Genomic DNA, 26312 nt, shown 5'->3' with positions numbered 1-26312 from the left:
AATAGCACCAAGTTGCTGGAGGGATTAAGTCTAGGGCCATTGGTCGCGTAACCTTTGCGTCCTTGCTTCGTAGCCGGCAGTGACTTGCCCTTAGTTGCCGTTTTTCTGCGCGTTAAACAAGGGGTTGGGCTATTCTCATTTAATGCTGACTCTGGGGGTATAGGAACAATATTAATCGCATTTCTTGGACGTTTAGTTGAGGGCTGGGAGTCGCTATCTAAATCGCTAACAGAAATATGGTCAGAGAGGTTCAGGACACAACCATTGGTGATTACGCCACTCCTTAGGGTACTAATGCTGGCCGTAGTAAGGGCGGGAGTGCCTGATTCCTCGTTACCTGTAGGGGAACCTAAGACCAAACCGGATCTTTCTGTATTTATGACCTCCTCCACCGAAGTAATCTGTTGGTCTATTGCCCCCATAGCCCCAGTAAGGTAAGTTAAGAGGGAGTGGTTCCCCCATCCTTAAGGGCTTTTTTAGGACCACACGTAGTTTTCCTTTTACCCATCTCAAGGCAATGCCACAGGATAAAAACAGTACAAACAATGACAATAAGGGAAAGAGAAAAATATGGAAAACAACAAAACTAAGCAGTTTTACGAGCTCACCGGGATCGTGTGCATAAGCTCCTTTATAATGTAATCAGGGGAGTCCATAGGGAGAGAGTCCTCACGCCTTCCGTAGTGCAGCAATGAGATGTGGCCCAGCCCAGCATCTGGCGGCCTATGACGGACTAAGAGGTCTGTCTTGGCCTGGTCTTCGCCCGGAACGAGCCTGGGCAAGCCCCGCGCACAACCCGCGCTGCGGGACCTGCTCTGTAGATTTATAGGAGCCCAGCCCACCTCCAGGGACTCCCGCTAAAGTGCTGGGTGCTCGGTCACCCGCAAGGGCTCAGGTCAATTTTGCCGATATCCTCGTGTTGCAGAGAGGTCTCCCGCACTACAGGACCTGCTCTGTAGATTTATAGGTTTCCAGTCCACCTCCAGGGACTCCCGCTAAAGTGCTGGGTGCTGGGACACCCATCAGGGATCAGGTCAATTTCAACAATATCCTCGCGTTGCAGAGATGTCTCCCGTGCTGCGGGACCTGCTCTGTAGATTTATAGGAGTCCAGCCCACCTCCAGGGACTCCCGCTAAAGTGCTGGGTGCTCGGTCACCCGTCAGGGCTCAGGTCAATTTCGCCGATATCCTCGCGTTGCAGAGAGGTCACTCACTAATGACATGTTAATTGACATCACTGATGACATCACTGATGTCATCAATAAAAAAATCAGCGTAAGAAATTTTTTAGTTTTCAATCTGGTTGCTACCCGCACTTGGTGGTCTTCAAGTAACAAAAACAAAAATGAACAATCAAAACAAATAATTGTTTTGCAGATGAAAGTGGGCTCAATCATTAATCAAAGTGGAGGAATCTCGACCCAATTCCTGTTCCATCTGTGCTCAATCCATCCAGAACAAATGCCCCTATTTTCTTCTGTACGTCTTAAAGCTTAAACAACGGGGCCTATTTATTAGAGCCCGGCATTACTTTTGCACCATGTAAAGTGGTACATGTGTGATGCAGGGCTCTCATAATGGTTTATGAAGCCAAACAAAGCCACCCTGTGTGGCTTTGAGTGGCCTCACAAATCATGAGTGAGGGGATGCAGCGCAAATCGTTGCATTTCCTTATTCTGCACCCGGGAAGCATTCCATGGGCGTTGCGGTGGGTTTGACGCTTCCTCAGATTTAGTGATTTAAACCTGGGGAAGCATCAAGCCCATGCGCCTCCCAAGGTGAGGCATAACGAGGAGAAATGTGTTTACTTCTCCTTCTTTTTTCAATTTTGCAGCACACAGAGAAAGAGGTAAACGCCTTGTAGGATTGTTTTTATTCAGGAAGATGCCCCTTCCTGCATAAAAAACAATGCTGCCTGCAATGGAGGCACCCTTGCACCACGGTGGAAGGGTGTTTACATCAGTGCTAGGCTCACAAAATGGCATCTTCACAGGCAGAAAAGACAGGATTGCAACATATTGCTTAAGTACGGTGCATTGCTGCCCGCTCACTTTGGCGCAGGGCAGCGCAGCAAGGTGCCGTACGTCAAAATGCTATAGATGAGGCCTGACTTGTGTAATTCAATTTAATGAGTATGTTTTCCCTCATAAAGGGGCAGATTTACAGGCCCCTTGCGCCGCCGGTGCATCACGTTGCGTGACACACCGGTGGTGCAGTCTGCTTTGTCACCCTGTGTGACTTACCCTATCCTTGTAAATATCACTTTGCGTGTTGGGGGGAGACATGGGTGTTGCTGTGGATGTTCCCACACAACACCCATGTCCACTGATGCATTTCCAGATTTACGGGTGGCATAGCAAGGTGCAACAAGGAGAAAAGTTTTCATTTCTCCTCGTTTTTTTTCCTCTTTCGATGCATGCTGCATTCTACAGCACACATTGGAAGAGGAAATCACCTCAATTTATTGTTTTTCTGCAGGAATGTGACCCTTCCTGCACAAATAAAATCTCCCCACAACGCAGGCACCCTTGCACCATGGCTCAATGTTACCTGCGCTGATGCATGGCAGTAGTTTGTGCACCAGCGCAGGGAGAAACACAGAGATGCGACATATTGTTGTAAATATGTTGCATCCCTGTGTTTCGAAACTAACGCAGCAGGCGCAGCAAAATGACGTGCTGCACCGCGCTGCATTAGTTTCTTGTAGATCTGCCTCTGAATTTGTATTGTTGTGTTGAACTACCCTACCTATTTCTAAAGTTCAAAACAACGCAGAAGATCTTGCAGTGGTGTAGCTTTGTTGAGCTTACACATATTTCTGTTTGCTCTCCTTCCAGAACGCACCTTTCCACTCCTGAGACGGTTCCGTATCAAATGTGCAACTTTCTTGTTTCACTTTTTACATCCTAATATAAGATGCAAAGTTTAATTTAATACGATGCTCTGTGACTTCTTTCTAAACTGGTTTTAAGAAACTCTAAGAGATAAATATGTTTACATTGCATTACTAAAGAGCAGGACTATTTGATGTGATTATGTTTCCTTAATTTTCCTGTGACTGAATACTTACTCGAGTGTTTTATTTCTTCCCTAGTCAATCACAGCTGCCCTGGTGATCAATTTAAATGTCGGAATAATCGTTGCATCCCCAAGCGGTGGCTTTGTGATGGATCTAATGACTGCGGCAATAATGAAGATGAATCTAACCAGACCTGTGCAGGTACACATTTTTCTCAAATTTCCGCATAACTTCAATGAATTTCGATTTATTAAAAAACTGATCTTTGCTCTGAATTGAGCTACGCCAGGCAAGTGCTGATGATCTGATTATTGCAGTTTAAATTAATTCAAAGTTTGCTGCGGCATGGGACTGAATACAAATGATATTTCATTCCTCAGAACTAGAGCCCAACTCTGCTTTCTAAAGTCATTTGGCATTTAATCCATCCATTTCGGGTGACTGGCAATGCACTATTTCGGCAAACATTGCCCCCCATAAATTGTTCTTTGGAAATTGAATCTGAATTCGGTACCTTTGTACACAGTTTACAGCACTATAGCTATACCGATTAGGACCAGGTCCAACAACAGTTATATTTCAATATTATCTATCACTTTATATCATATCACACATCTATTGTTAGCCTTCAGACATGCAAATAAAAACAGTTACGACAGTGCCCTTTGCTGGTAATATCAATATGTGTACTTAGGTGCTTATTTCGGAGCCTCCAGCGCCCTCGCATTCTGCAGCACACATAAAAAGAGGAAAACAGCTCTTAGGATTGTTTTTGTGCAGGAAGGTGCGCCTTCCTGCACAAAACAATCCTTCTGACAACACAGGCAAACGTCCATCATGGTGCAAGGGTTGCCTGCTTTGGTGCTAGGCAGCCGAAACGTGCCAGTGCAGGAAGAAAGGTTCGGAATGAACCTTATTGCATAATACAGTGCATTCCTGCCTTTTCACTCTGGCATAGGGCAGCGCAGTAATTTATTGATGACTTATTGCGCTGCCCTGTGCCAAAACCCCATAAATATGGGCCTAGTCTCTCCATGTGAAACTGATTTATCAATTAAGTGAATTAGGGTGACCATTGCTCCATATTAATGTTTCTAATTTTTATCTGATCCTATTGAGCCGGTTATTAGTTTAATTGTTAAATTTGATAAAGTACATTAAAACGTGTATTTGCTAATATCTATTGATTAGTGCAGTGGGGTTTGCTGCTATTTATGCCCACGCACTTACAGTATACTCATTATGAAATGTATTTAATGAACTGTATCTGCATTATACTTTTATGGATATTTAACTGAATAAAGTTTGATGGGCCTTAGTTCTTGGAAATTTGACAGTAATAAATAACAATTTGGGTATAGAAGCCGATCCTCCTGGTTGTATTGTTGATTTCGAATTTCATAGTTATAAGATTTTACATTTGTAGCATTTTTATATTCATATTTGCTATCACTTAATTTATGTATTACCATAAATGTCTGGGTTCAAAGACGATTTTGCAAATGAATGTAATGATTATTGATAGTATCTGCATGACAAATAAAAGGAATAAAATGTTGCAATCAAAGGATCCCTTTTTTAACTCTCTAGTTGACTTGAGTCCAAATATACACCAACTTGTGGTAGGGAATAACATAACAATATTATCACCATTAATTGAATTTAAAACAAAGATGTTGTTTTGGTGAAATACCGTGGGAAAAATGACACAAATGACAAAAAAATGGTGTAAACTTTTTGGACGTGATCCAGATTGGATCTATGTATGTAAACCATATCAGTCGCTATCACTCTGCTCAAAACAGTGATATAGGGTTTAGCATCTATTTTAAAGTTGGTTGCTAGTGGGCAGCCAGCAGAATTTGGTGTATGTGGTCGATGCCTTCCTCTTGCATCCCCATCTCATGTAGTGGATGGTGTATTTTCAAAGGCTGAGCCACTGCTTGCTTCACTGTTTACAAAACTGTCCCAGTGCACAGATGACAACAGAAAGTGGTGTCACAGGGGCCACTATATTTAGGGTGTACTGTGCAACAGGGTGGCCACTCTGACACTATTTCCGCTGATCTTTTAATGTCGTGTCTGCCACATGAACCGTGGCATTCCAGACAGAAAAAGGAAACAGATGTCAGTTATGATCTAAGAGGAAATTATCAGTCTAGGGTGAACAATAATTGTTATTAAAAATACGCTAATTTGACAGTGTGTCTTGGAAAAACAATAGATAACCAAAGCACCTCCCACCAATGAACATCTCTCACCATGAACTTGAGAGTTGCTATGAGGGAAAACACTAGGATTGCAGCCAATTGTTAATACAAAAGGTCGCCTATGGCAGGAGGTGTTATAACTGTTGTACTATTCTTATAAAAGATTGCCTGAGGACTAGGGCCAGATGTACCAAGCATTTTTGAAGTCGCTAATGGTATGATTCACAGAATCGGGCTGATCGTGACTGCAAAACAGCCTTTTTTATGTGCAAAGGCCCAATTTGTATTTAGTATTTAGAAGGGGCATATCTAGGGTGTCCCTTCCTAATAGCGACTCACCGTAGTATGTGTGAATGTTTTGCTACCGAAATGTGGTTGCAAAATATTTGCATTTTAGCACCAACTCAGAGTAGGTGGTAACCCATTTGCAAATGGGAAGGGGTCACCAAGGGACCCCTTCCCTTTTGTGAATGTTGGTAAAAACATTCACCACGGACCACTGCCTATTCTGAAAAAATGAAAAGAAAACGTTTCATTTTTCATTTTGAAATATATCCTTTAAAGAAACCGAGCAGCATTTAAAAATAAGTAGCAGTATTTCAAATTAATCACAGGGATGGTGGTGTGCTGACCCTAGCAGGCCACCATCCCTGTTATTTCTTTGATTCCCAAAGGGGCGCAAACCAAGACCTACATCATAAATATTAATGAGGCAGGTCTATTTGCGACCCACTGGGATTTCACTGAATGTGTGAAACACACATTGTTACGTAGTTAGCAAATAGCGAATTAAAAAATATTTGCTATTAGTTAATTGCAAACCCGAAGCTACGTACATCTGGCCCCAAATGAGATCTGTTGTGTTAAAATACAATAGTAGTTGTTTGTGTGTTGGGTAATTACAAGGGATAGCATGATGGGGAGGGTCTTTTGTGCGAATGGAAGCTAGCCTGGGTCGTAGGTATCAATAGTGCAGCAAAAGCAGCGGCATTGGGGTCCAGAGACTAGAGATTCCTCTGAACCCTGATTAATACTATATTTTACTATACAACCTGCAGTCACAGATGACATTTTCCTTCAGGCGCTGCGTCAGCTCGGCAGCAGCGCGGTGATGCGTGGAGATTCTTCCTGCACAGCGGTGCTGCATTGGAAAAACAGCTGCAAGAAGATCAAATTGTTGATTTCTTCAGTTGTTTGGGTTTCTGCCAGCTCCCAACAGCAGGAACAACCTCCAGAGGCCCAGAACTGGAAAAGGCACCTCTTGGCAGGTCAGAACTCTCAGCAGCGGAGTTCAGGGGAGCTGTGGGTGAAGTATTTGTGTCCCTGAGACTTTAAAACAGGATGCTAGCACACCCAGGCCCTTGAAGATCTTCTTCAAGCAGGTTCAAAGCAAAGTTCCAGTCTTCGTCCTCTCCTTGGCAGAAACAGCAACTGCAGGCCAACCCCACACAGCAAAGGGCAGTTCTCCTTCTCAGAGATCGTCAGCTCTTCTCCTTGGCAGAGGTTCCGCTTGAGTCCAGAAGTAATAAAAAGTTCTGGGGTTTAAGGTCTACTGCTTATACCCCATTTTGTCTTTGTTCTCTTTGTGCAAGGGTCTCTGAGCCCAGTCCAAATCAGTTCTGTCCTCACTGGTGCAGTATGACCACAGGGGGTGAAGACAGCATTGAACAAGGGAGACAGGCCCTATTCAGGTGAAAGGAAATCTCTTCGCACTGCTCTAAATGCAGCCAAGCCCTATTCAGCTCAGCTCTGAGGCATCCAGGAAGGGCCAGGCACACCTCAACCCCCCAGTGGCTGTCTACAGTGAATGCACATCTCCAGTCCCTGTCACTCCAAAACCAGACAGCCAATCCACAAACATGCAGAGGCACACAGAATTGTTAAACAAGGAAATACCTACTTTCTAAAAGTTCCATTTTCAAACACACAATTTCAAAACCATATTCAGAGAGCCTAAACATTATTTCTCTATCTTGTCCCAATGGGAAATTATATTTGTAAGATGCTACAACGTATCTCCCATTCTATCCTATGGGCAGATAGCCTTTCAATAGTGAAAAACAAAACTGTCGGTATTTCACTATCAGGGCATGTCACACACACCAGTACATGTCCTACCTTTCACATAAAATGCACCCTTCCCCTGGGGGTACACTGGGCCTATCATAGGGGTGTCTTTTCTTTCTGCTTCTGCTGAGGGGGAGCAATTTTATGTTTCCCTGCCCCTCACGGGCGGGGAAAAACATATGCGCTCCCACCTGGTAGAAGTCTTCTCCTGCTAAGTGACTTCCCTGTCCATGGTCTTTGGATAGGGAAACATTGGAGTCCTGGGGATGGGGTCCCCATGACACTGTCATTAAGCTGGCCCCTGCAGAATGAGTACCCTCGGCCATACCTTGGCCTGGGAAGGGTGACCTCACACCCAATACCCATAAACGTCTAAACAGCCCCAGGGGATGGGGTCTCTGGTGCCTTGATCCCCTGGGGCCTTGATGAGACTCAGGGAGGAAGGCTGCATGTCCACCTCCCCTTTCGAAATGCATAACCCCATGGTATGGAACTCTCAGGGCCTCAATGAGGCTTGGGAGGAGGGCCATACTCCCCTTCTCCATGACATTTAACTTGGCTATGGGGAATGGGATCCCTAGGGCCTAGAACAGACTCAAAACAGAGCCCAAATGCTCTCATCCTATTTCAAAATATGTTTTGCTACCCCCAGGGCACTGTCCCATCCCAGTTTTCTTTTTAAAGGCGGGGGCGTGCTTTTTGTATTTTTTCATGGATCTATGGGTTTTCCATGAACTTGCTGTTATTTTTTATTTTTTAAATACATTCTTGTCCCCCCTGAGATCTCCCCACCAGGCATGGGGGCAAGGCGTCAGTATCATGCCCCCTATAGTTTTATTTTTGGACTTTATCCAGAACTGAGGACTAAGTCACTAAAATGGCTGCCATCTTGATGTCCTAATGTGGTGAGAGACAATCTTATCTCAAGATCTGTTGGCTGCTTGTATCCTTTGCGTCATGAAATATCTAAATATTTTGAACCTTCATTTCTCTAAAATGACTGAACAGAATTATACCAAACCACGAAAAGAACACCAGACCAAGATCTAGCTTTCTGCCAAGTCTGGTGAAATTTCGTTCATCCATTTTTGCAGTATCGCAGTTCAATTTTTTTGTGGAAATACGCATTTGGGACTCCCTTTATCTCGGTTTCTGCTTGACAGATCACCCCAACACTTTGAAGGCAAGAGATGAGGTGGATGAGACTTTTGCGGGGGAAAGTTTCATGCAGCTTCAACAAACGGTTCAACAAATGGTTATCAACGTTATCAGCAAACAGAAAATTATTTTCCTATGAAAACATGGTCCTAACTAAACCTTAAGCACAAAACGTTATTGGAGGAATGCTTATAATGAGCCAAATCACTTCAATTGTTTGGGGGTAGTATTCCAGCCCATTATTCTTTTGTCTACCACACCACCTCAGTTTGGACCCAACTATAAGCAAATCAATCTTGAAGTACTACAATAGGAACAATCCAGCTCAAACTGCCAAGCAAGGTCCTACCTGAACCAGAACATAAGCATCCCAATATTGGCATGGCCCTCATTAGGGCTTTTCAGTCAGGTCTAACTTGGTTCTAGTGGCACAGTGAGTACAGGGCTCATGCCTGGGCACACCCATAATTGTGTAGCCTGTGGAGTGGTTTGCATTCTGTCTTGAATGGACAATAATGAGTGGTTAGCCACAAGTTTGTAAACAAAAGCCCCAGAGGATCAATGCCATCCTTCTTTGTGTAGTCAATGTGGTCCAAAGACAGAATACAGGAGGAAGGTGTAAAGTACATATATTAGAGCCAGCTTTGAATGGTTATGATGTGGGAACTTTGGCTGACTAACCCACTCAAAATATTGTCGTTTTAATGATTTAGTGTTGTTACTCATTAGGTCCTTCATTTCCTGTTTAACCCTTTTGAGATTGTTAATTTCAACCACATTACCTGCATTCCCTTTTGTACCAGGAGGAACTCTTCTTGGTTTGTAGTGTCCAGGATGGCATGCATGAGTAAACGGTTGATCAAAAGAATGATCTTGTTTTCCTTACATTACACAATAGAGCATCTTTACTTTTTGTAGCTACTTAACTGGTCTGATGTACAGTTTCCTTCATATTAACATTAGTCAATCTAAGCTTTGGATGGCTGATTAAAATGCAATGGGAAAAAAGACAATGCATTGCTCTCTCCTTTATAGAAGCCAAAGGTGATAGGGGCATTGCAATTAATAAGCTGTAACTTATAATTGGGAACAGGTAGACAGGTCTAGTTTAGTGTCTAAAAATTGTAATTAAAAGTTCTGTTTAATCGTGAGGTTGGATTTTTATTCATAATTCTGAAAATACCACTTTTAGGAAGATGGCATTTTGTTGTCTCAACCATCTGCTATCTCCTGTCTGTATCTTGGGCCACAAGACTCAGTGTAGTTAGCAGTTAAACTTTGTGTATTGCTCCCAGACAGTGATAAAAAGGGAAGCTAGGTGTTGGCAGGATGGGCCACTCTGAGTTAATGAGGGGGAGGTTTCTGGCACCTACAGCACTTGCACATCACAAAGGCCCTGCCTGAGCACTTTCACAGAGGGATTCGACACTAGTCCATTGTGACCCCAGACAATCTGGGCCAGGGAGGCATATAATTGCAAGATCCTCTGGGGGGTGTTATCTTCTGGAAGCTACTCCCACTCCAAAGTGGGTACCAGGTGTAAATATTTGACCTCAGGCATCAACCTTTCAGTACACCTTTAGACCTGTGGACTCTGCCAGGAAAAAAGTGTCTCATGCTGCTTAAAGGGCTGCTACACTGCTGGACTGCTGCTCTGAAGGACTGATGCCCTGACCTTCTGCCCTCTTGTTTGTGGGAGAAGAACTGGACCTGCATCTCTAAACCCAGGACACCATAGCGAATCCAAGGGCTAGTTGGCTGTCCTACTAATCAGAAGCCTCAGGATACAACAGGCTTCCAACAACTTTAAGAACCCAGCACCTGGACTCTGCCATCTGTGAGTCCTACCCTGCCAAGTGGTGTCACCTTAGTCCTGGACCCTTGGAAGAGGGCATGAAGGTGCTCTGCCATCTCATCTGTGGACCTAGCAGAAACAACGCATCTCCTCTGGTGAGAGGCGGAACCCGAGCACAGCCAACGCATCACCTCTGCTGTGCAGACTTTCCAGGTGCAAGGGCTTCCCATCACCCTCACAGTCCACAACTTCACTGGAACTGCTACTGTGTGATGCATCCACAATGCAGGCCATTGCATTGCAAGTCTATAAACAACAGCAGACTCGATGAGCCTGCAGGTCTCCACATTGCCACCCCTTCAGTTTCTTCAGAATCAGCTAGTGCGCAGCGCTCCCTCCACGCAGGACTTTGCATCGCAAGCCTCCTCATCACAAGCCTCCTCATCAACAGTCTCCTTGATGATGATGAAGGGCCTCACATTACTGCTCTGCAGTTCCTCAGAACTGATGTTATGTGATGCATCTCAAACTCAGACCTCGCATCGCCTTTGCTGTGCTACACATCCTCAATGCTGGCCTCTGCAACAGCTCGCAACCAGGATTTAAGGTACCTTGCTCAGTGGGCCTAACTAGGTCCCTGTAGCTGCTTAGACTGAATTCCCAGTCTTTCTTTTTAGAGTTTTATATAGCACGAACTAGACCAGAGAAATTGGGCATCAGAGCGCTTTACATGATCACCAGTTTGGTCAGAAATTGACACATTCATTTTTTGTTAGGCATGGGGAGAATAAGGTATTTGTCCAGAATCACACAGCGTTGAGCGCCGATGTTGAGCGTCATTGCCGAGACTCGAACCCGGTTCCCCAGCTTCCAGGTCCACCACTCTAGCCGTAAAGTTACACCCTCTCCCCAACACAACCAGGTATCCACAGTTGTCGGTTTGTGCTTTTTGGTGTTATTTTCACTTAAAATCCGGTTCTACTGATAAAATCTTTGTTGTTTTGGTCTTAAACTATTTATTTGAATTTACTTAATTTATCTAAATTGTTGTGGAATTTTGTTTGTTTTGTGTTTTCACTTTATCACTGTTTGAAGAGTTGCACAAATACATTACACATTAGCTCTGAATTAAGCCTGACTGCTCTGTGCCAAGCTACCAGAGTCTTGAGCGCAGGTGGGCTGTGCTTGCGACTTCACACTGACAAGGATTGTGATTGCTGCTTGAGTAGGGGTTCACCCCCCTCAACCAATAACTCAATTTCTTACATATGTTCTAAACATTACAGCTAAATTAGAGACTTTATTCTTGCATAACTGATCATAGGATTATAGAATAAAACACCTGTTTTGAAATGGGCAACTTAGTCCACTAATAAGTTACTTGTAAAAACTTATAAATCCACTGCATGAACATTATAAAGACAGCACAAAAGAACATTTGCTACTGCAATGTACATTATCTTCATGATTAGCAGAGAGTAGGGTTTTATCCCCTCAACGACTAACCCGATGTCTTATGTAGGGCTTTGGAGTTGAAGTCATCTAATGGCTGACAGCTTTGCCTCACTCAAGGAGTAAGGACATGGATTGTTTTTTTATTATCTAGTTACCATGTTATACATTTAGCAAGTAGTCTGTCCTATGATTAGTCTATTGTGAAAGGAAATTCTATGCAGGAAAGAATGTAATTGACTGAAATATAATCAGTACTCATAGTTATATACTTTGCATAGAATACAAATAACCTAAGCTTCACCTGTCAGCATTAGGTAAATATTAACACTATTGTTATTTCATAATATCATTCCATGGATGCTTTTGGGAAATAAATCTAGAAACATAAATTACCACTTTATCTTTTTCACTACATCTGGATATAATGTCCCCTTTTCAGTATTACAAATGGAATTGTTATAGAACGAGTAGTAAAGAGGCCTCAATCAGAGTAAAAAAGTAGATTTGGTGTGTGTGTGTGTGTATAAGGTGACATATTTAGAAAACATGCACATAAATAACAGCAATCAAGATATCAGACATTGTAATATTGTTATATGAGATATGGTAAGGTAAACATCTTTGTTTTGGATATCTAATTCAATCAAGAATCATTGTGACTATTTTTTGTGGGGTGACAGGAGAACTTAGTATGCTTAGATGAACTATAGCACCCAAATGTGTTGTATCACAGTAATGCCTGGGCCAAAATGTGAACATTACTTCTGCAAGTATCACAGTAGTATGCATTGCTGGTGTAGCTCCATGAGGATTATTGTAAGTTTGGGGTTGCAGAAATGATCTGAAATTTTTATTAGAACGGCAAACTTAGGTAACAAAGGTAAAGTGCTAGTACAATCAAGCATAACTGCCCAGTGGTCCAAGTAAAGAGCAGAATTATTTTGGCTCAGATAAGTGTTAAGGAGCAGTGTCTGTATCTTTGTATAAAATGAGAAGTAGTCAAATACATAAACCAATACTTGTAGACGAGAAGAGGCTTTTTTTATTGTTCAAAACTTTACTTCTGAAATTGACTAGAAATAATCAAAATGATTAAATTTTCAGACCTACGTTTATAACCATAAAACAGTGCTTGCAGCCTAATCACATTTTCTGTGTGGTCACTTCAGCTTGTTCGCCTTTTCTTCACTGTGAAACTGTTATTCAGAGTCACAGTGCATTGGTTCCAATTGAAGTGTTTACTTTCTAGTAAGACAGGGGTACCCAACCTAGGGTGCCTGCACCCTGAGGGTGCAAGATGATATTTCAGGGGGTGCAACAAAGAGGGAAAGTATGTACTGTATACATATAAGGAATCCGGCAAAAATTTTGTGGGGGTGCGACCATGAATCAAACATTTCCTAGGGATGTGGTTCACAGAAAAGGTTGGGAACCCCTGCAGTAGGACCATAGCAAGTTGGCATAGAAATGTATTAGTGCCACTAAGCTAAGTGTCATGTCGGCTACAGTGTGCATTTACACTACCCACATGTATGACACCGATGGCTTGAGGGAGCACCATTATGCTTTGGTTGGGCTGTAGTTTAAAAACACCATTGTGATAAAATGGCTGTGTTGTATAGAACTCAGCGTGAATGCTTAAGAAATAGAAATAATTATCCTAGAGCTGGTTTCACTGTGTAACTAAAACTGCATTTTCCATGAACAATTTTGAGTAGATTCCTTATTTCATTCCCCAACTGGGAAAATGCAAGCATATTGATTAAAAGTTATTTTGCAGTCACTTTAAAAAATCTAATTGGTAGGTGAAAGTAGATTTTTGTTACGTTTAGTGGAAAAGTAACTTGAACAACTACTTCTTGTATCCCTCTACTGAAGCCAGGCACCTAAATATTTGTGGCTGCTCTGGGTAAAAGTTTGCTGTTCAAATGACAACTTGATGTTTTTGTCTGTTTTTACTGAAAATACATATATTGTTCTTCTCTTTATTTCCTGTTAACTTATTCAAGTCACAATTAGCGAAGATGACTGGGAGCTGATGTTGGTCTTATGCAGCAAAGCCATATCATCAGCTTATTGTAAATTGCAGTAGGTGTGCCTTCTAATTTTGGTGGCCCAGAGTGAGGGGAAAAACAGAATATTTACAACAAAATGGAGAAGCGTGGCATTAAGGAAACATTTCCAACGCCACACTTCTCCATTCTGAAAATGCAGGAATGTGCCATATTCAAAAGAATGTGGCGCACCCCTGCGTTCCCCCTAGTGCTGGCGCTGAGTTCAGCTGCCTAGTGCAAACGAAGGCACCTTTGCACCATAGTACAAGGGTGTCTTGGGGAAGATTGTTTATGAGCAGGTAGGTTCCCCTTCCTGCACATAAACAATCTTTAAATGCCGTTTTGTAACTTCTATGTGTGCTACTTAATGCAACACACATAGAAGTTGCAAAACAACATTTAAAAAAAATATATATTGTTTATGTGCAGGAAGGGGGACCTTCCTCAATATAAACAATCATAGGCAATTTGCTGTTTCTATGTGTGCTGCACAAGGCAGCACACATGGAAACAGCAAAAATGAGGAGAAACAAAGCATTTCTCCTAATTTCGCCTGTTTAGCACCAGGTTTTCCCTGGTTTTAATTTTGGTGCTGCCTCCTATTTAGGCCACTCTTGTAAATATGAGGCAGCGTCAAAATAAATAGGTGTTGCAGTGGAACGCCCACCACAACACCCATTGCCCTCCCCTTTCACGCTAAATACAGCGTGAAAGGGTGCCTTATTTACAATTCAGCGTTAATCCCTTGTAAATAAGGCAAGGCACCTATCGCCATCACAACCTCACTGAAATTGACCTTGTGGTGGCGATAGGGGCTTGTAAATATGCCCCTTACAATTTAAACATCAGGGAACCTAACATACACATCTGCTTTAAACCTCTGTTAATATATATCCTAGGAGACTCCTGTGCTTTTTGTAAAGATGTTGCGTTGCTCAAAGGAGAATTGCATCAACACCCCAAGACAGCAACTTAGCCCATAGTAATGCCCTATCTATACAATCAATTGCTATTCTAAAATTGATAAAAATAAGTGTATAGCAAAGGCCCAGTGTAGGTCGACCAGTTACTAATAACTATAAGTAGGGTTATAATGTTATCTTTTATGCTGATGTTAGCCCTGAACAAATTCTTAGCAGGTGCCTGGTCTGTAAAATTTCCCCAAAATAAGTTTAGCATAGTTCTTTGCCTCAAAATTGAGTAAGACTATAAACTTGTAGCTGCTCGGATTGTGGAATGGTCATTGCTTACACAAGAGTTGGAGAATCAACACTTTCCAAGAATCCAGGAGAGAGCCATTCTGGAAACTTTGCCTTATACATGGAAATAAACATTTACCCCATAAATGTTTATCAAGCCATAAAAGAGCTGATGGCAAGCCACAGTGTCTGGAGCATCCCCTATCTCAGAGATTCTTATCATCTTAATAATTATTCATGTGTTAATAAACTTGTTGTGATCATTCTCACACAGCAGCATGACATGAAAGTCAAAACTGCCCATAGTGGAATCCACATAAAGCAAGATGAGATATTGAGTCCAAGTATTAAGGTTCGCAGTGCATTCAAGCTCTATGTTTGATGGAAGCTCAGTCTATTAAAATACCAAGGGCCTCATTTATGAAAAGTGACGCATCACTGCGTGAAAACAGTGATGCGTCACTTTTCACTGCGCCCTCCCTGCGACTCCAATGATGCGTCATATTTACAGTATGACGCATCATGTCGCAAGGAGTCACAGATACGTCAGTATTTCTGACGTATCTGTAGGCGCAAAAGTGACGCATTGCTGGAGTGTGTCACAAAAGTGACGCAACTCCAGCAATGTGTCCTTTCACATGGGGCAAGCCCCATGTGAAAGGGCCTGCGTCAGTCTTACGCCTGCTGTGAGGCAGGCGCAAGATATTGACGCATTTGCACCCTAGAAGTGGCGCAGTGAAATCTCGTAGATTTCACTGCGTCACTTCTACGATGCTTACTTACGTGGGAACGCCCACCCTGCATACATTATACCTGACGCAGGTATAATGTAGCGCAGGGGTTTACAAAGTGACGCATCTACCTAGATGCGTCACTTTGTAAATATGGTGCAACAAGGTCCAGTTTTTACGCCGCTGATGCGTCACAAAAAGTGACGCACTGGCGGCGCAAAAGTGACGCAAGGACTCATAAATGAGCCCCCAAATTCTTTTGGAATCGTTGGCTTTACATATTTCATGATTGACATTCTTTTCCCTTTTCCTTCCCAAATGAGTGATTGATAACATTGTCTTAATGACTCAACAGTCCATAGCATGCAGAGATCTTTGGAATGTTCACAAACCAGCCAAGTGGCTGTACTTAGAAATTTCGGGGCAGATTTACAAGCCCCTTGCGCCATCCGTACGTCACTTTTCCCATGTTAAAAATGACGCAAAGTTGGTGCAAGGGACTTGTAAATAAGCCCCTTCTTTTACTGATCCAATGCCATTGAATACCGCATTGTATTACTATCCTTGGCTGCTTGAGCAAATGAAAATGAAGGGGCAGATTTATCAGCACGTTGTGCCAGTGCAAAGTCACCGAAGGTAATGCAAACTGGTAAAAATGGTTCATTTGTTATTTACTTTCCAGTGCAACGCTTCACTTGTGCTACTGCTGTTGCAGCCGAGGCTTCATGTGATTTTAGCAGCCAGAATTACCAGCCGGAAAAAGAATCATGTCCAGTGTTCCAACACCCAGCAAAGTGTTGGAACACCAGGCACTCTGCATGGCTTGTAATCAGGGTCTTAGATATGAATACTATCAATCTTACTTTCAATAATAGGTGCATTATTGTCCAAGTAACTGCACAGTTTAAAAAAAAAAACGCTCGCACTTCATGCCTGACCCTGCACATGAATGCACATCTATCTAGAATAGCTGCATAACGTGCATCACCTTGTTAACAAGTGACCTTCCCAAATATTTTATGAATTCAATTACATAGGCAGTGTTCCGAGCCAGAATATTACGAGGAAACATTTATGAAAATCCTATTTTAGCTCTCTGAACTTTTTGTGTATTTTTCTGATGTATTAAATGTGCAAAAAAGACTTCCACCTTCAGTTAGAAGAGCTCTAATCCTGGCTGGTGGGGCGTCCCTTTCTTCTGCGTGGGAGGTTTTCACAAGTTCACTGTGAGATTTCCTGTTTGATAAAAGCGGATGGAGACCTGTGAGATATTGATCTGCTGACCTTGTATTTGAATTGTTTCATTACAGATTGAATATACGTCCCAATATAAAATTAGTTTTAGTTTAAATAAAAACCACTGTTCAGATGTGGCTTTCTTCTTCGCGCCAGCATTTTTCATTTGTACTCCTTTTCTTCCTACTTGGCTATTTTTTAATATATCTTTTAGTACGGAAATGGAAACGGCTAATGATGCATTACACTCTATTAGTTAGCGGATAATTAACAAAATTTGAAAGTGGCTGCCGAATGTATGTGACCACCCTCTTTGTTGATAAATCGCGCAGTAGAAGCACTTCCCCCAAGTGTAGGTACTGTGTGAATGTTATGCTGTGAAGGGAGGGCAGAGGTGGGAATGTGTTCCATTAGACTTATTACTTTGTTTACAAGAAAAAGATTTCAGAACCTTTCTCCGAAGCAAACCGAAAATGGCTGAACGTATTTTCACACTCTTGTCAACTACAATATTAGTTCTTGAAACATTTGCTGACTGCACTAATATCCAGCCTTTAAGGCACATTTTGAGGCATTAGCAGTTCTTTGATAAGAAAAGAAAGTGTTGACAAACAATTTAAAAGGAAAACATATTATCTGTGCAGTGGGCTGCAGTGTTAGGTAACCTCAGGGAACGGTGGCTGAGCTCAGAAACAAACCGGTGAAGAGTGCCTGGGCACAGAAACATTTAAGGAAAAACTCAAGAATTCTTTCACTTTGCAATTAGGGGCGTCAAGTACAAGATCAACATGTTTTTGTAGCCTACCAGTTTATTCCAACAAGTCTACTAGTTACTGTTAATATATCTAGTTAATATATCTGGCAGTTAATGTATATATGTTCTCCTTGGAATGCAGAAGACTATAACAGAACAACATACATTTTTAGAGACTAAATTGATGTCAGGATATGAATGAATATGGATGTGGTTGTGTGGAAAAATCTGTTTTGAAGTGCAGGAATATGGGGATCTGACCATCCCCATCCTTATCTCTCGGGCTCTCTATCCCTTATTCTTTGTCTAACATATCCCTATTTCAGGACCCTGCTCTTTCTCTCACCCACTCTCTCTCTCTTTGCCCAACTAGCTCTTAGCCACTCTATACAGAGTCCTACACATATCAGAATGTTATGATTGTGTGGAAGTTCAAAGACTTGAGCGACGTGTTTTGTCACAGAATAAAATAGTGCTTCCACTTGTTTCGTGTTTGTGAGTTTGAGTGAGTTAACCCAGTGCTGACAAAGGAAGTCACACATTGGAGTGCGCAGGCAGCTGCAGGCATGCACCACTTGGCTTCAAAGCAGTGACTCATGGTGGGGGAATTTGTGTCTCCCTTCTCCATAGCATCACCCCATGGGAGAAGAACCTAGTATAAGGGCCAGTATAGAAACAGAAATGCGGGCTACTTGTCCAGCCAAAGCATTTGTAGGGAGCAACATCAATGTTTCATTGTAAGTGGCTATTCATGATGCTGTACAGACATCTTAATCTCACAGCAGTTTGCTGTTTGCTATCGTAGCCAACCATAGGAATACATTCTTTTTAATTCATGGTACAGCCTTGGCCGCAATGGCGTTGCATGTGTCTTTTGGAGAGTAGATAAGTAATAAAATCTCACTTCTGCACATTCTTCTGCCGGCCTACAAGTGATGTTCTCGCAAAACTAAGCTTGCAACAAGTATTTCTCGAACTGAAGGTTTCCACCTCCCCAGGGCTTATTAAATTGAATGCGGAGGGGCACGCGCTCCCCCGCAAACCCGGGGACCGCCACCTCCCCAGGGCTTCTAAAAAAAAATGCGTGGGGGTCTCAACCCCCCATGTTGCCCCGGGGACTGCCACCTCCCTGGGCATTCATGTAAATGGGCAGGGGTTCTCGCAGGCCCCCCTGAGCCCCGGAGACCGCCACCTCACCGGGGCTATAAATAATAATTAGTGTGGGAGCTAAAGCCCCCCCACACTGACCCGGGGACCACCACCTTCCCGGGGCACTTAATATTCAAATTTGGGAGTCTGCAACGGACCCCTGGGCCCCGGGGACCACCACCTCCCTGGGGCTTTAAATGCATTGGAAGGGGGGCTGCATGCCCCTCTCCTGGAGCCCTCCATGGCCCTGGGGACCGCCACCCCCCAGGACCGGCTCCTGCAATGTCCCGGGGTGCCCATCCCGGGGACATTGCTGTTTGCTATGGCAGGGTGGGAGCACACCTCCTGCCCTGCCATAGCAAACTCTGCTTTGCTTCGTTGAAGCGAGAGCAGAAAAACATGCTCTTGCTTCAACGAAGCAAAGCAGGATTGCTTTTGAGCAAGGGGAGTGTGGGGATCTCTTTAAGACAGAATGTAAGGCTTGTTGCCAGGAACGGAATGTTGTTCTTTGAAGTAAGGAGTTGGAGCTGGGAAGGTTGTGGAGCAAGCTGGAGGTACCTGAATCTCTATACTACAAATAAAGATTATCAACTCTACTTGTGTTGAACAGATCTTTACATTGGCGACGAGAGAAAATCTGCGCAGGGGGCAGACAGCAAGTACCTCCACCCCTGGAAGAATAACAGACATATCTACTTCTGATATGTATTTCATATTTCTGAAGAACCCAACGTTTTTTCTAAATGGATTTCTCTGGAAAGACCCAACTGCTCTGTGATGGGTATTGGTATGTACATTGAATCCTGTTTCCTTACTACTTTCTGCCACCGCTTCTACTTGAGAAACTACATGCTCATCTTCATTCAATCTACACCTTCTCTGCGTATTTGCCGAATTTGCCGAATTTGCCGTATTTTCAAAAGTGCTACATGTACTCTACCAGTTGACCTTCAAGTGTTTGTGGTCTATAGAATTAACGCGCTAGTGTTGACTCTGGGATTTGAGCGGAACATTATTTTGGATGTTGCGCGCTGGTGTTGACTCTGGGATTTGAACGGAACATTGTTTCAGATGTTTTCGGTGCTTGGGGAATTTTTTCATCGGACATGTTGAGCGTTTGAATGCTGTTTCCAGACATCGTCATCGTCATCGCTACTGTCCAGAGACTGCATTAGCATTTTTCAAAACAGACCCGCGAGGATTTCTCACCTATACGAACTTTGGCCACGAGCACGAACCTCGAGCCACAAGCACTCCGTCATCCACAGCCTCTTCATCACGGCATCACAGCACGTTAGTTAGTTCTCTGCCCAACTTCCTATAGAAAATACCGGACGTAACCACGCATCACGGTGGCCATTTTAGGAAGTTGGGATGGATTTGTGACCAATTTCCTCTAGAAATTACTGCAATACGCGCTCACCAAGAGTTACTACTACCCGCTAAACAATCGTTTCATCAAGATAAGAAAAGCAAGTGGATGCACACGAAGCCTGGACATTACAACCTGTACAGTAATTTATTATTTTAACCTGTTATTTTCACTAACACTATTTTTTCCCCTTTAGGTTGTAAAAGGAACGTGTTGTTTTCACCAAGGTTATTCTTTCTTTGAAGGTTGAATTTAATTGATATTGCGCAAATTTACACACTTCTCTACTCTTTTTTGTTTTTATTTTCATTTTCAATGGGTGATCAGGGTATTGCGGCCCCTCCTTCTTTTCTCCCCACTCCTGGTGATCCTCCAATCCCATGGAAAGAGTGGAAAAAGTTGTTTTTAACCTACGTTTTAGCAACAGGTGCGGATAAATATGGGCCAATACGCAAACAAGCTATTCTGCTCCACCATTTAGGGGTTGAGGGTCGTCGTCTATATGAGGATCTTCCAGAAATATCTCTGGGTGTGGGAGATGGGCAACCAATTAATGTTTATGACATGAGCATGCAAATGCTAGAAAAGAGATTTGTGTCTAAAATTAACACTGTGCTAGAAAGACACAAATTTTTCTGTTGTGTGCAAAAGATAGATGAAGACATTACAAGCTGTGTTGCCGCGCTAAGGGGTTTGTCTTTAACTTGCCACTTTGAAGGATTAGGAGACTCACTTATACGTGATCAGATTGTTAGGTATACTAACAACAAAAGGGTGCGAGAAAAGTTACTTATTAAAGACTCTACATTAGAGGAAGCAGTTCAAATAGCAAAAGGTCTTGAGCATACTGAGTTGTGGATAAAAGAAATGGACAAATGCACCAATTCGATTGTTCCTAAGGATGTGTCAAAAGAATTGATATCAAAAGGGGTTGATTCTAAAGGATCGGAAACTCTCACGAGTGTCAATGAGACGAATAATGTAAAACCTGTGGAGAAACTGCAACCTAAGTATGGCAATAAGCCCCCTGAGATTTCACATTTTGGTAGAATGATTCCACGAACTAACACACGTGTCTTTAAATGTTACCGGTGTGGTGCTCCAGGGCACATTGCTTCAAGCACTAAGTGTATGGCTAGGAATGCATTATGCAGGGCGTGCGGGAAAAGAGGTCACCTTGCTAAAGTATGTAATTCCAAAACTCAATATGTACATGAAGTTGACGACACTTGTGAAAACATTCAAGAATTCATGTTATGTGTTGAAGGTTTCTCGATTTCTGATGTAGAAGGTTCCTACGCTATGAGTAGTATGGATGTCATTACTGAAAGCACGGATAAACTAGAGAAACCACACTCCATCATAAGCTTGGATTCAAATGATGTGAGAATGTTAGTTGATTCAGGAAGTTTGTACACATTACTATCTAAAGACATGTATCTTAAGGTGTGGGGTAACATAAACGATATAATGTCCTGGGGCAAGTCAGACATTAAAGCAGTAGGTTATGGTTGTAAGACCATAGACATTTTGGGTGTGAAGTGGATGGTGATTGGTTTTGAGGGAAGGAAAGTCTATGGGCGGGTCTATCTCACGAAACAAGGTTCCAATTTATTGGGTTGGCGCCATCAAAAAGATTTAGGAATAATATTGAATCCTAATGCCATTGAACCCGTTAAATCCATAGTTGTTCATAATGTTGAGGATTATGAGACTGGTGTAATGGAGAAATTTCCTAGAGTTTTCTCTAACAAGTTAGGAAGGTTGGTAAATTTTTCTCACAAGATCATTCTCAAAAGGAATGCAGTGCCTGTTGTTCATAAAGTGAGGAATGTCCCACATCTGATGAGAAGTCCCCTTCAAGAGGAACTCAACAGACTATTACAGGAAGGGATTATTGAACCAATTGAGGCCTCTGAATGGCTGGCGCCCATTGTGGTCGCGCCCAAGGATGGCTGTGCCAAAATTCGTTTATGTGTTGACTTGCGCGATTTGAATAGAAATATTTGGGTCGACAGGCAACCCCTACCCAATATTTCAGAAATGTTAACTGCCATGGGTGGGGGGGTAATTTTTAGTGTAATTGACATGTCTGCGGCCTACCACCAAATTGATCTCAGCGAAGAATCAAGGCACCTTACGTCGTTTGTAACACCCCTGGGTGCATTTCGCTATTGTAGGATGCCGTTTGGTTTGGCGTCTGCCTCCGCGGTATTTCAGAGAGTCATGGAAAGAATATTTGGCAATATGAAAAATGTTTTGTGCTTCCAAGACGATGTATTGATAGTAGGAAAAAATGCCAATCATCATGACGAAGTATTGTATGAAGTATTAAAACGTATGGAAAGTCATGGTTTGACTATAAAAAGAGAAAAGTGCCAACTTAAGAAAGATTGTGTAACCTACTTAGGACACAAGATATCCAAAGAAGGGATAAAGCCTAAAAAAAGCATAGTGTCAGCTATTAACAATGCTCCTACTCCCCTCAATAAAGATCAGCTCAAATCTTTTTTAGGTTTGGCAGAATACTGCTCTAAGTTCGTGAAGGGATTTACAGAGATGGTTGAACCATTAAGGTTGTTGATGAAGAATGGAGTTACATTTAAATGGGAGGATATATGTGAGAAAGCATTCAATTGTGTAAAATGTGGTATTCTTCGTGCACCCACTCTTGGACATTTTAATGTTAATGCAAAAACCTTTATCACCACCGATGCTAGTGCTGTAGGTATTGGGGCAGTTTTATCCCAAGTGAATGATGGAGTGGAAAGGATTATCGGTTTTGCTTCTAGAAGGTTGCAAGGAGCAGAAGTATCTTACTCAGTGATTGAAAAGGAAGCTTTGGCGTGCTGTTGGGGAATGAAGCATTTCAGATATTTTGTCTGGGGTTTGCCTTTTAAAGTCCGTACAGACCATAAACCTTTAGTGCATTTGTTTAGAGGAGGTAGAGGTTTGGAAGGAAATGTGACTCCCAGGATCTCTAGGTGGATACTATCGGTGTTTGAGTACAATTTCGAAATGGAGTATGTGAAAGGCTTAAAAAATGTAGTAGCTGACTGCTTGTCTAGAATGCCGGTGGATGTGATTGATGGAGACTTAGAAGATAGCGTGGAAGTGATCAGGTGTAGTGAAGTGCAAGCTTTTGATAAGGAGGAGTGGGATTCTGCCATGTCAAGTGATGAGATACTACAGCAAATTATGAATTGTGTATCAGGAGGATGGAGTGATGATTGCTGCCAAGATGTACGGTTCAGGAGCTACTATCATGTTGAATCTGAACTGAGCGTAAGTGAGGGGAAGTTGTGGAGGAGGAACAAATTAGTGACACCAGCTGGTCTAAGACATAAAATATTGAGCAGAGCTCATGAAGGACACCTAGGAAGAAATATGATGAAGAGGCCAGTCAGGCAATCTTTTTGGTGGCCGGGGATGGACAGTGACGTGGAAGGAGTTGTGAAGGACTGTTATGCGTGTGCAAGCAGCGATAAAACAAAAGTTGTAAGGCATCCTCCCCTTGCTTGTGTGGATTTCCCAAAGCGCCCATGGGAGAAATTAGCAATTGATTTTCTGGGTCCCAATTCCAAGCTTGGTTCACGAAGCAGGTTTTTAATGGTTATTGTGGATTATCATTCCAAGTGGTTTGTTGTAGAATCCACTGACTGTATTGAGACTGAGAAAGTCATTGGATTTATGGAAAGGACGTTCATGAATGAAGGTATACCTAAGACAATTGTATCAGACAATGGAGTCCAGTTGGTTTCCAAAAGAATGAAAGATTTTCGCAGTAAATTGGGTGTTGTTCATGAGAAGGTTGCCATGTTCAGGCCACAGGCTAACGGTTTGGTTGAAAGAATTAATAGGCTGCTAATGGAAAACATCCAACTCTCAATATCTAATGGGTTATCATGGTCTGAGGAACTTAAGAAATTAGTGTGGTCATACAGAATAACACCACATTCAATTACTGGAGTTTCTCCATTTATATCTCTGAAAGGGCGTGAACCTGGAGTTAAAGAAGTTCCTGGATGGCTTAGAAACAAAGAATGTGTGTGGGTGGATCGTGCTGCAGTGGAAGATGGTGTAGTGAAGCAGCAGGAAAGTGCGGCGAATAATTATAATTTGAGAAAAGGAGTGAAGGATCCTGACATTAAAGCAGGTGATTGGGTTGCTGTAAGGAGAGAGGGAATTGTCATTAAAGGGGAGAGTAAGTTCACGCAACCTATACAAGTAAGATCAGTTAAGAAAAATGTCCTTGTTCTAGCTGATGGATCTGCTTGGAGTACTGGGAATGTTGCTAAATGTCAAGCTCCTTGAGAGTTTGCACGGCCGATGTAATTTTGCATTTTGTTGTATTTATTATGTGGCTATATTTCACATTTCAACTTCATTATTATTCTGTATAGGGGGAAGATATGTGGGGATCTCTTTAAGACAGAATGTAAGGCTTGTTGCCAGGAACGGAATGTTGTTCTTTGAAGTAAGGAGTTGGAGCTGGGAAGGTTGTGGAGCAAGCTGGAGGTACCTGAATCTCTATCCTACAAATAAAGATTATCAACTCTACTTGTGTTGAACAGATCTTTACAGGGAGCTGCATGTTAGCAACTCCCCTTGCTCAAAAGCAATGCTGGCTCCCACAGGAGGCAGGGAGCCAGCGGGACCGTGGGGGCATTGGGGCTCCCACAATGCAAAGGACTGGCCCCGGGGGATGGGGTGTCCGGGGCCAGAAGTGGCCCAGGAGGGGGTCCACGCAGCCCCCCACCCTTATTAAAAAATAAATAAATATATAGAGGCACAGACCCGGGAGTGGGGTTCCCAGGGTCAATATTGGCCTCAGGAGGGGGCCAACGACAGTGATGTCACTGACCATGTCATGAGTTATGTAATATGTGACATCATCAGCAGTGCATTGCGGGGGCGTGAGTTATAGTTAACTAAACTAACTATAACAGCTGAATTTCACAGGTTTTGTACGAGTGAAATGTCCAACTAACTATAACATCCCTGAAACCTGTGTTTTTTTTCAGTGAATATATTTATATATTCACTGACCTACTTGCTCTATGGCCCCCTCAATAGTTGAAGGAACAGATTTTACTGCATTATATCTGTTTCCTGCTGGTGACATGACACCATGGACACCCAACTGCATCACAAAAACCCATGCACCTTCAGGACCCTGGCGGTTGAGACTTGGGTGCTGCATAAAGTCCAGACCAAAATCAATAGTTTCCTAAATATTCCCATTTTTGATTTGAAGTCCTGCTTGAACACATTCTATACTCCTGCAAACTCACCAGCCCAAGGAAAGAGATACATAGGCGGGTGGAGGAGCAGGGAGAGCTGGATCACCTACATGCTCGGAGATGAGTAGAGATGGGTGAGTGAATGAGAGAGCCAAAGGAATTATGTGGTGCAGCAGAGGAATGTGCCAATGTGCCACAGAGAAAAGGGGGTATCTGCATCTGAAGAAGTAATTGAGACTGCCTGAAAACAAAAATATATTTTATCATTCACCTAGACAGAGCAAAAGGAACAGGATAGGAGTAGTGGTAATCTTCAAAGACTCCATCCATTGTAGAGATCTTACTATTGAACTGTCTCATAGTGTGAGTATCTTCTAATTGCTTTCAGTAAAATGTACCATGACCCATTTAAAAATCCCCTTATCTATCACCCCAGAGAACAAATCACTGACACAATATAAAAATCAGCAATATCGTGTAACACAAATAACATGTCAAAAAATATCATTTACCAAAATATCTTTTTTCTATCCTTATATTGGCAAGCACAATATAATCAGGAAAAAAAATATTGTTTAACACTAATATTGTTATAGAGACATTCAAAAATATCATACACACACACACACATATATATATATATATATATATATATATATTACCTACTGGCGGTCGCCAGTAGGTAGTTATAGTTAGGACCCCTTTTCCATAGGAAATCCGCAACATTCTATTTTGAATAACTTTGGCGCCGGTCGATGAATCCTCGCGAATTTCTCAAAATAGGTGGGGCGCTACGCTCCGCTCCTACCCTGAAAGTCTCGGGGGGATACGTCAAGCGGGGGCTGAGATAAAAGGGGGGTCCCAAAACGC

At 42.6% G+C, this 26312-nt stretch overlaps 1 protein-coding gene across 1 annotated transcript in view; it reads left to right on the top strand.

Moving 5' to 3' along the window:
• Positions 1-26312, top strand: part of LRP1B (LDL receptor related protein 1B) — a 3634433-nt gene that overhangs the window by 1663183 nt on the left and 1944938 nt on the right. Inside the window, exon 17 of the mRNA XM_085647014.1 lies at positions 3095-3220. Within this exon, the coding sequence (XP_085503140.1) occupies positions 3095-3220 (126 nt within the window). The remainder of the gene's footprint in view (positions 1-3094; positions 3221-26312) is intronic.

The sequence above is a fragment of the Triturus cristatus genome, chromosome 3_2, assembly GCF_964204655.1.
Source record: "Triturus cristatus chromosome 3_2, aTriCri1.1, whole genome shotgun sequence".
Taxonomy (NCBI): Eukaryota; Metazoa; Chordata; class Amphibia; order Caudata; family Salamandridae; genus Triturus; species Triturus cristatus.
Note: the sequence above shows the minus strand (reverse complement) of the source record. Positions and strands in the feature narration are given on the sequence as shown.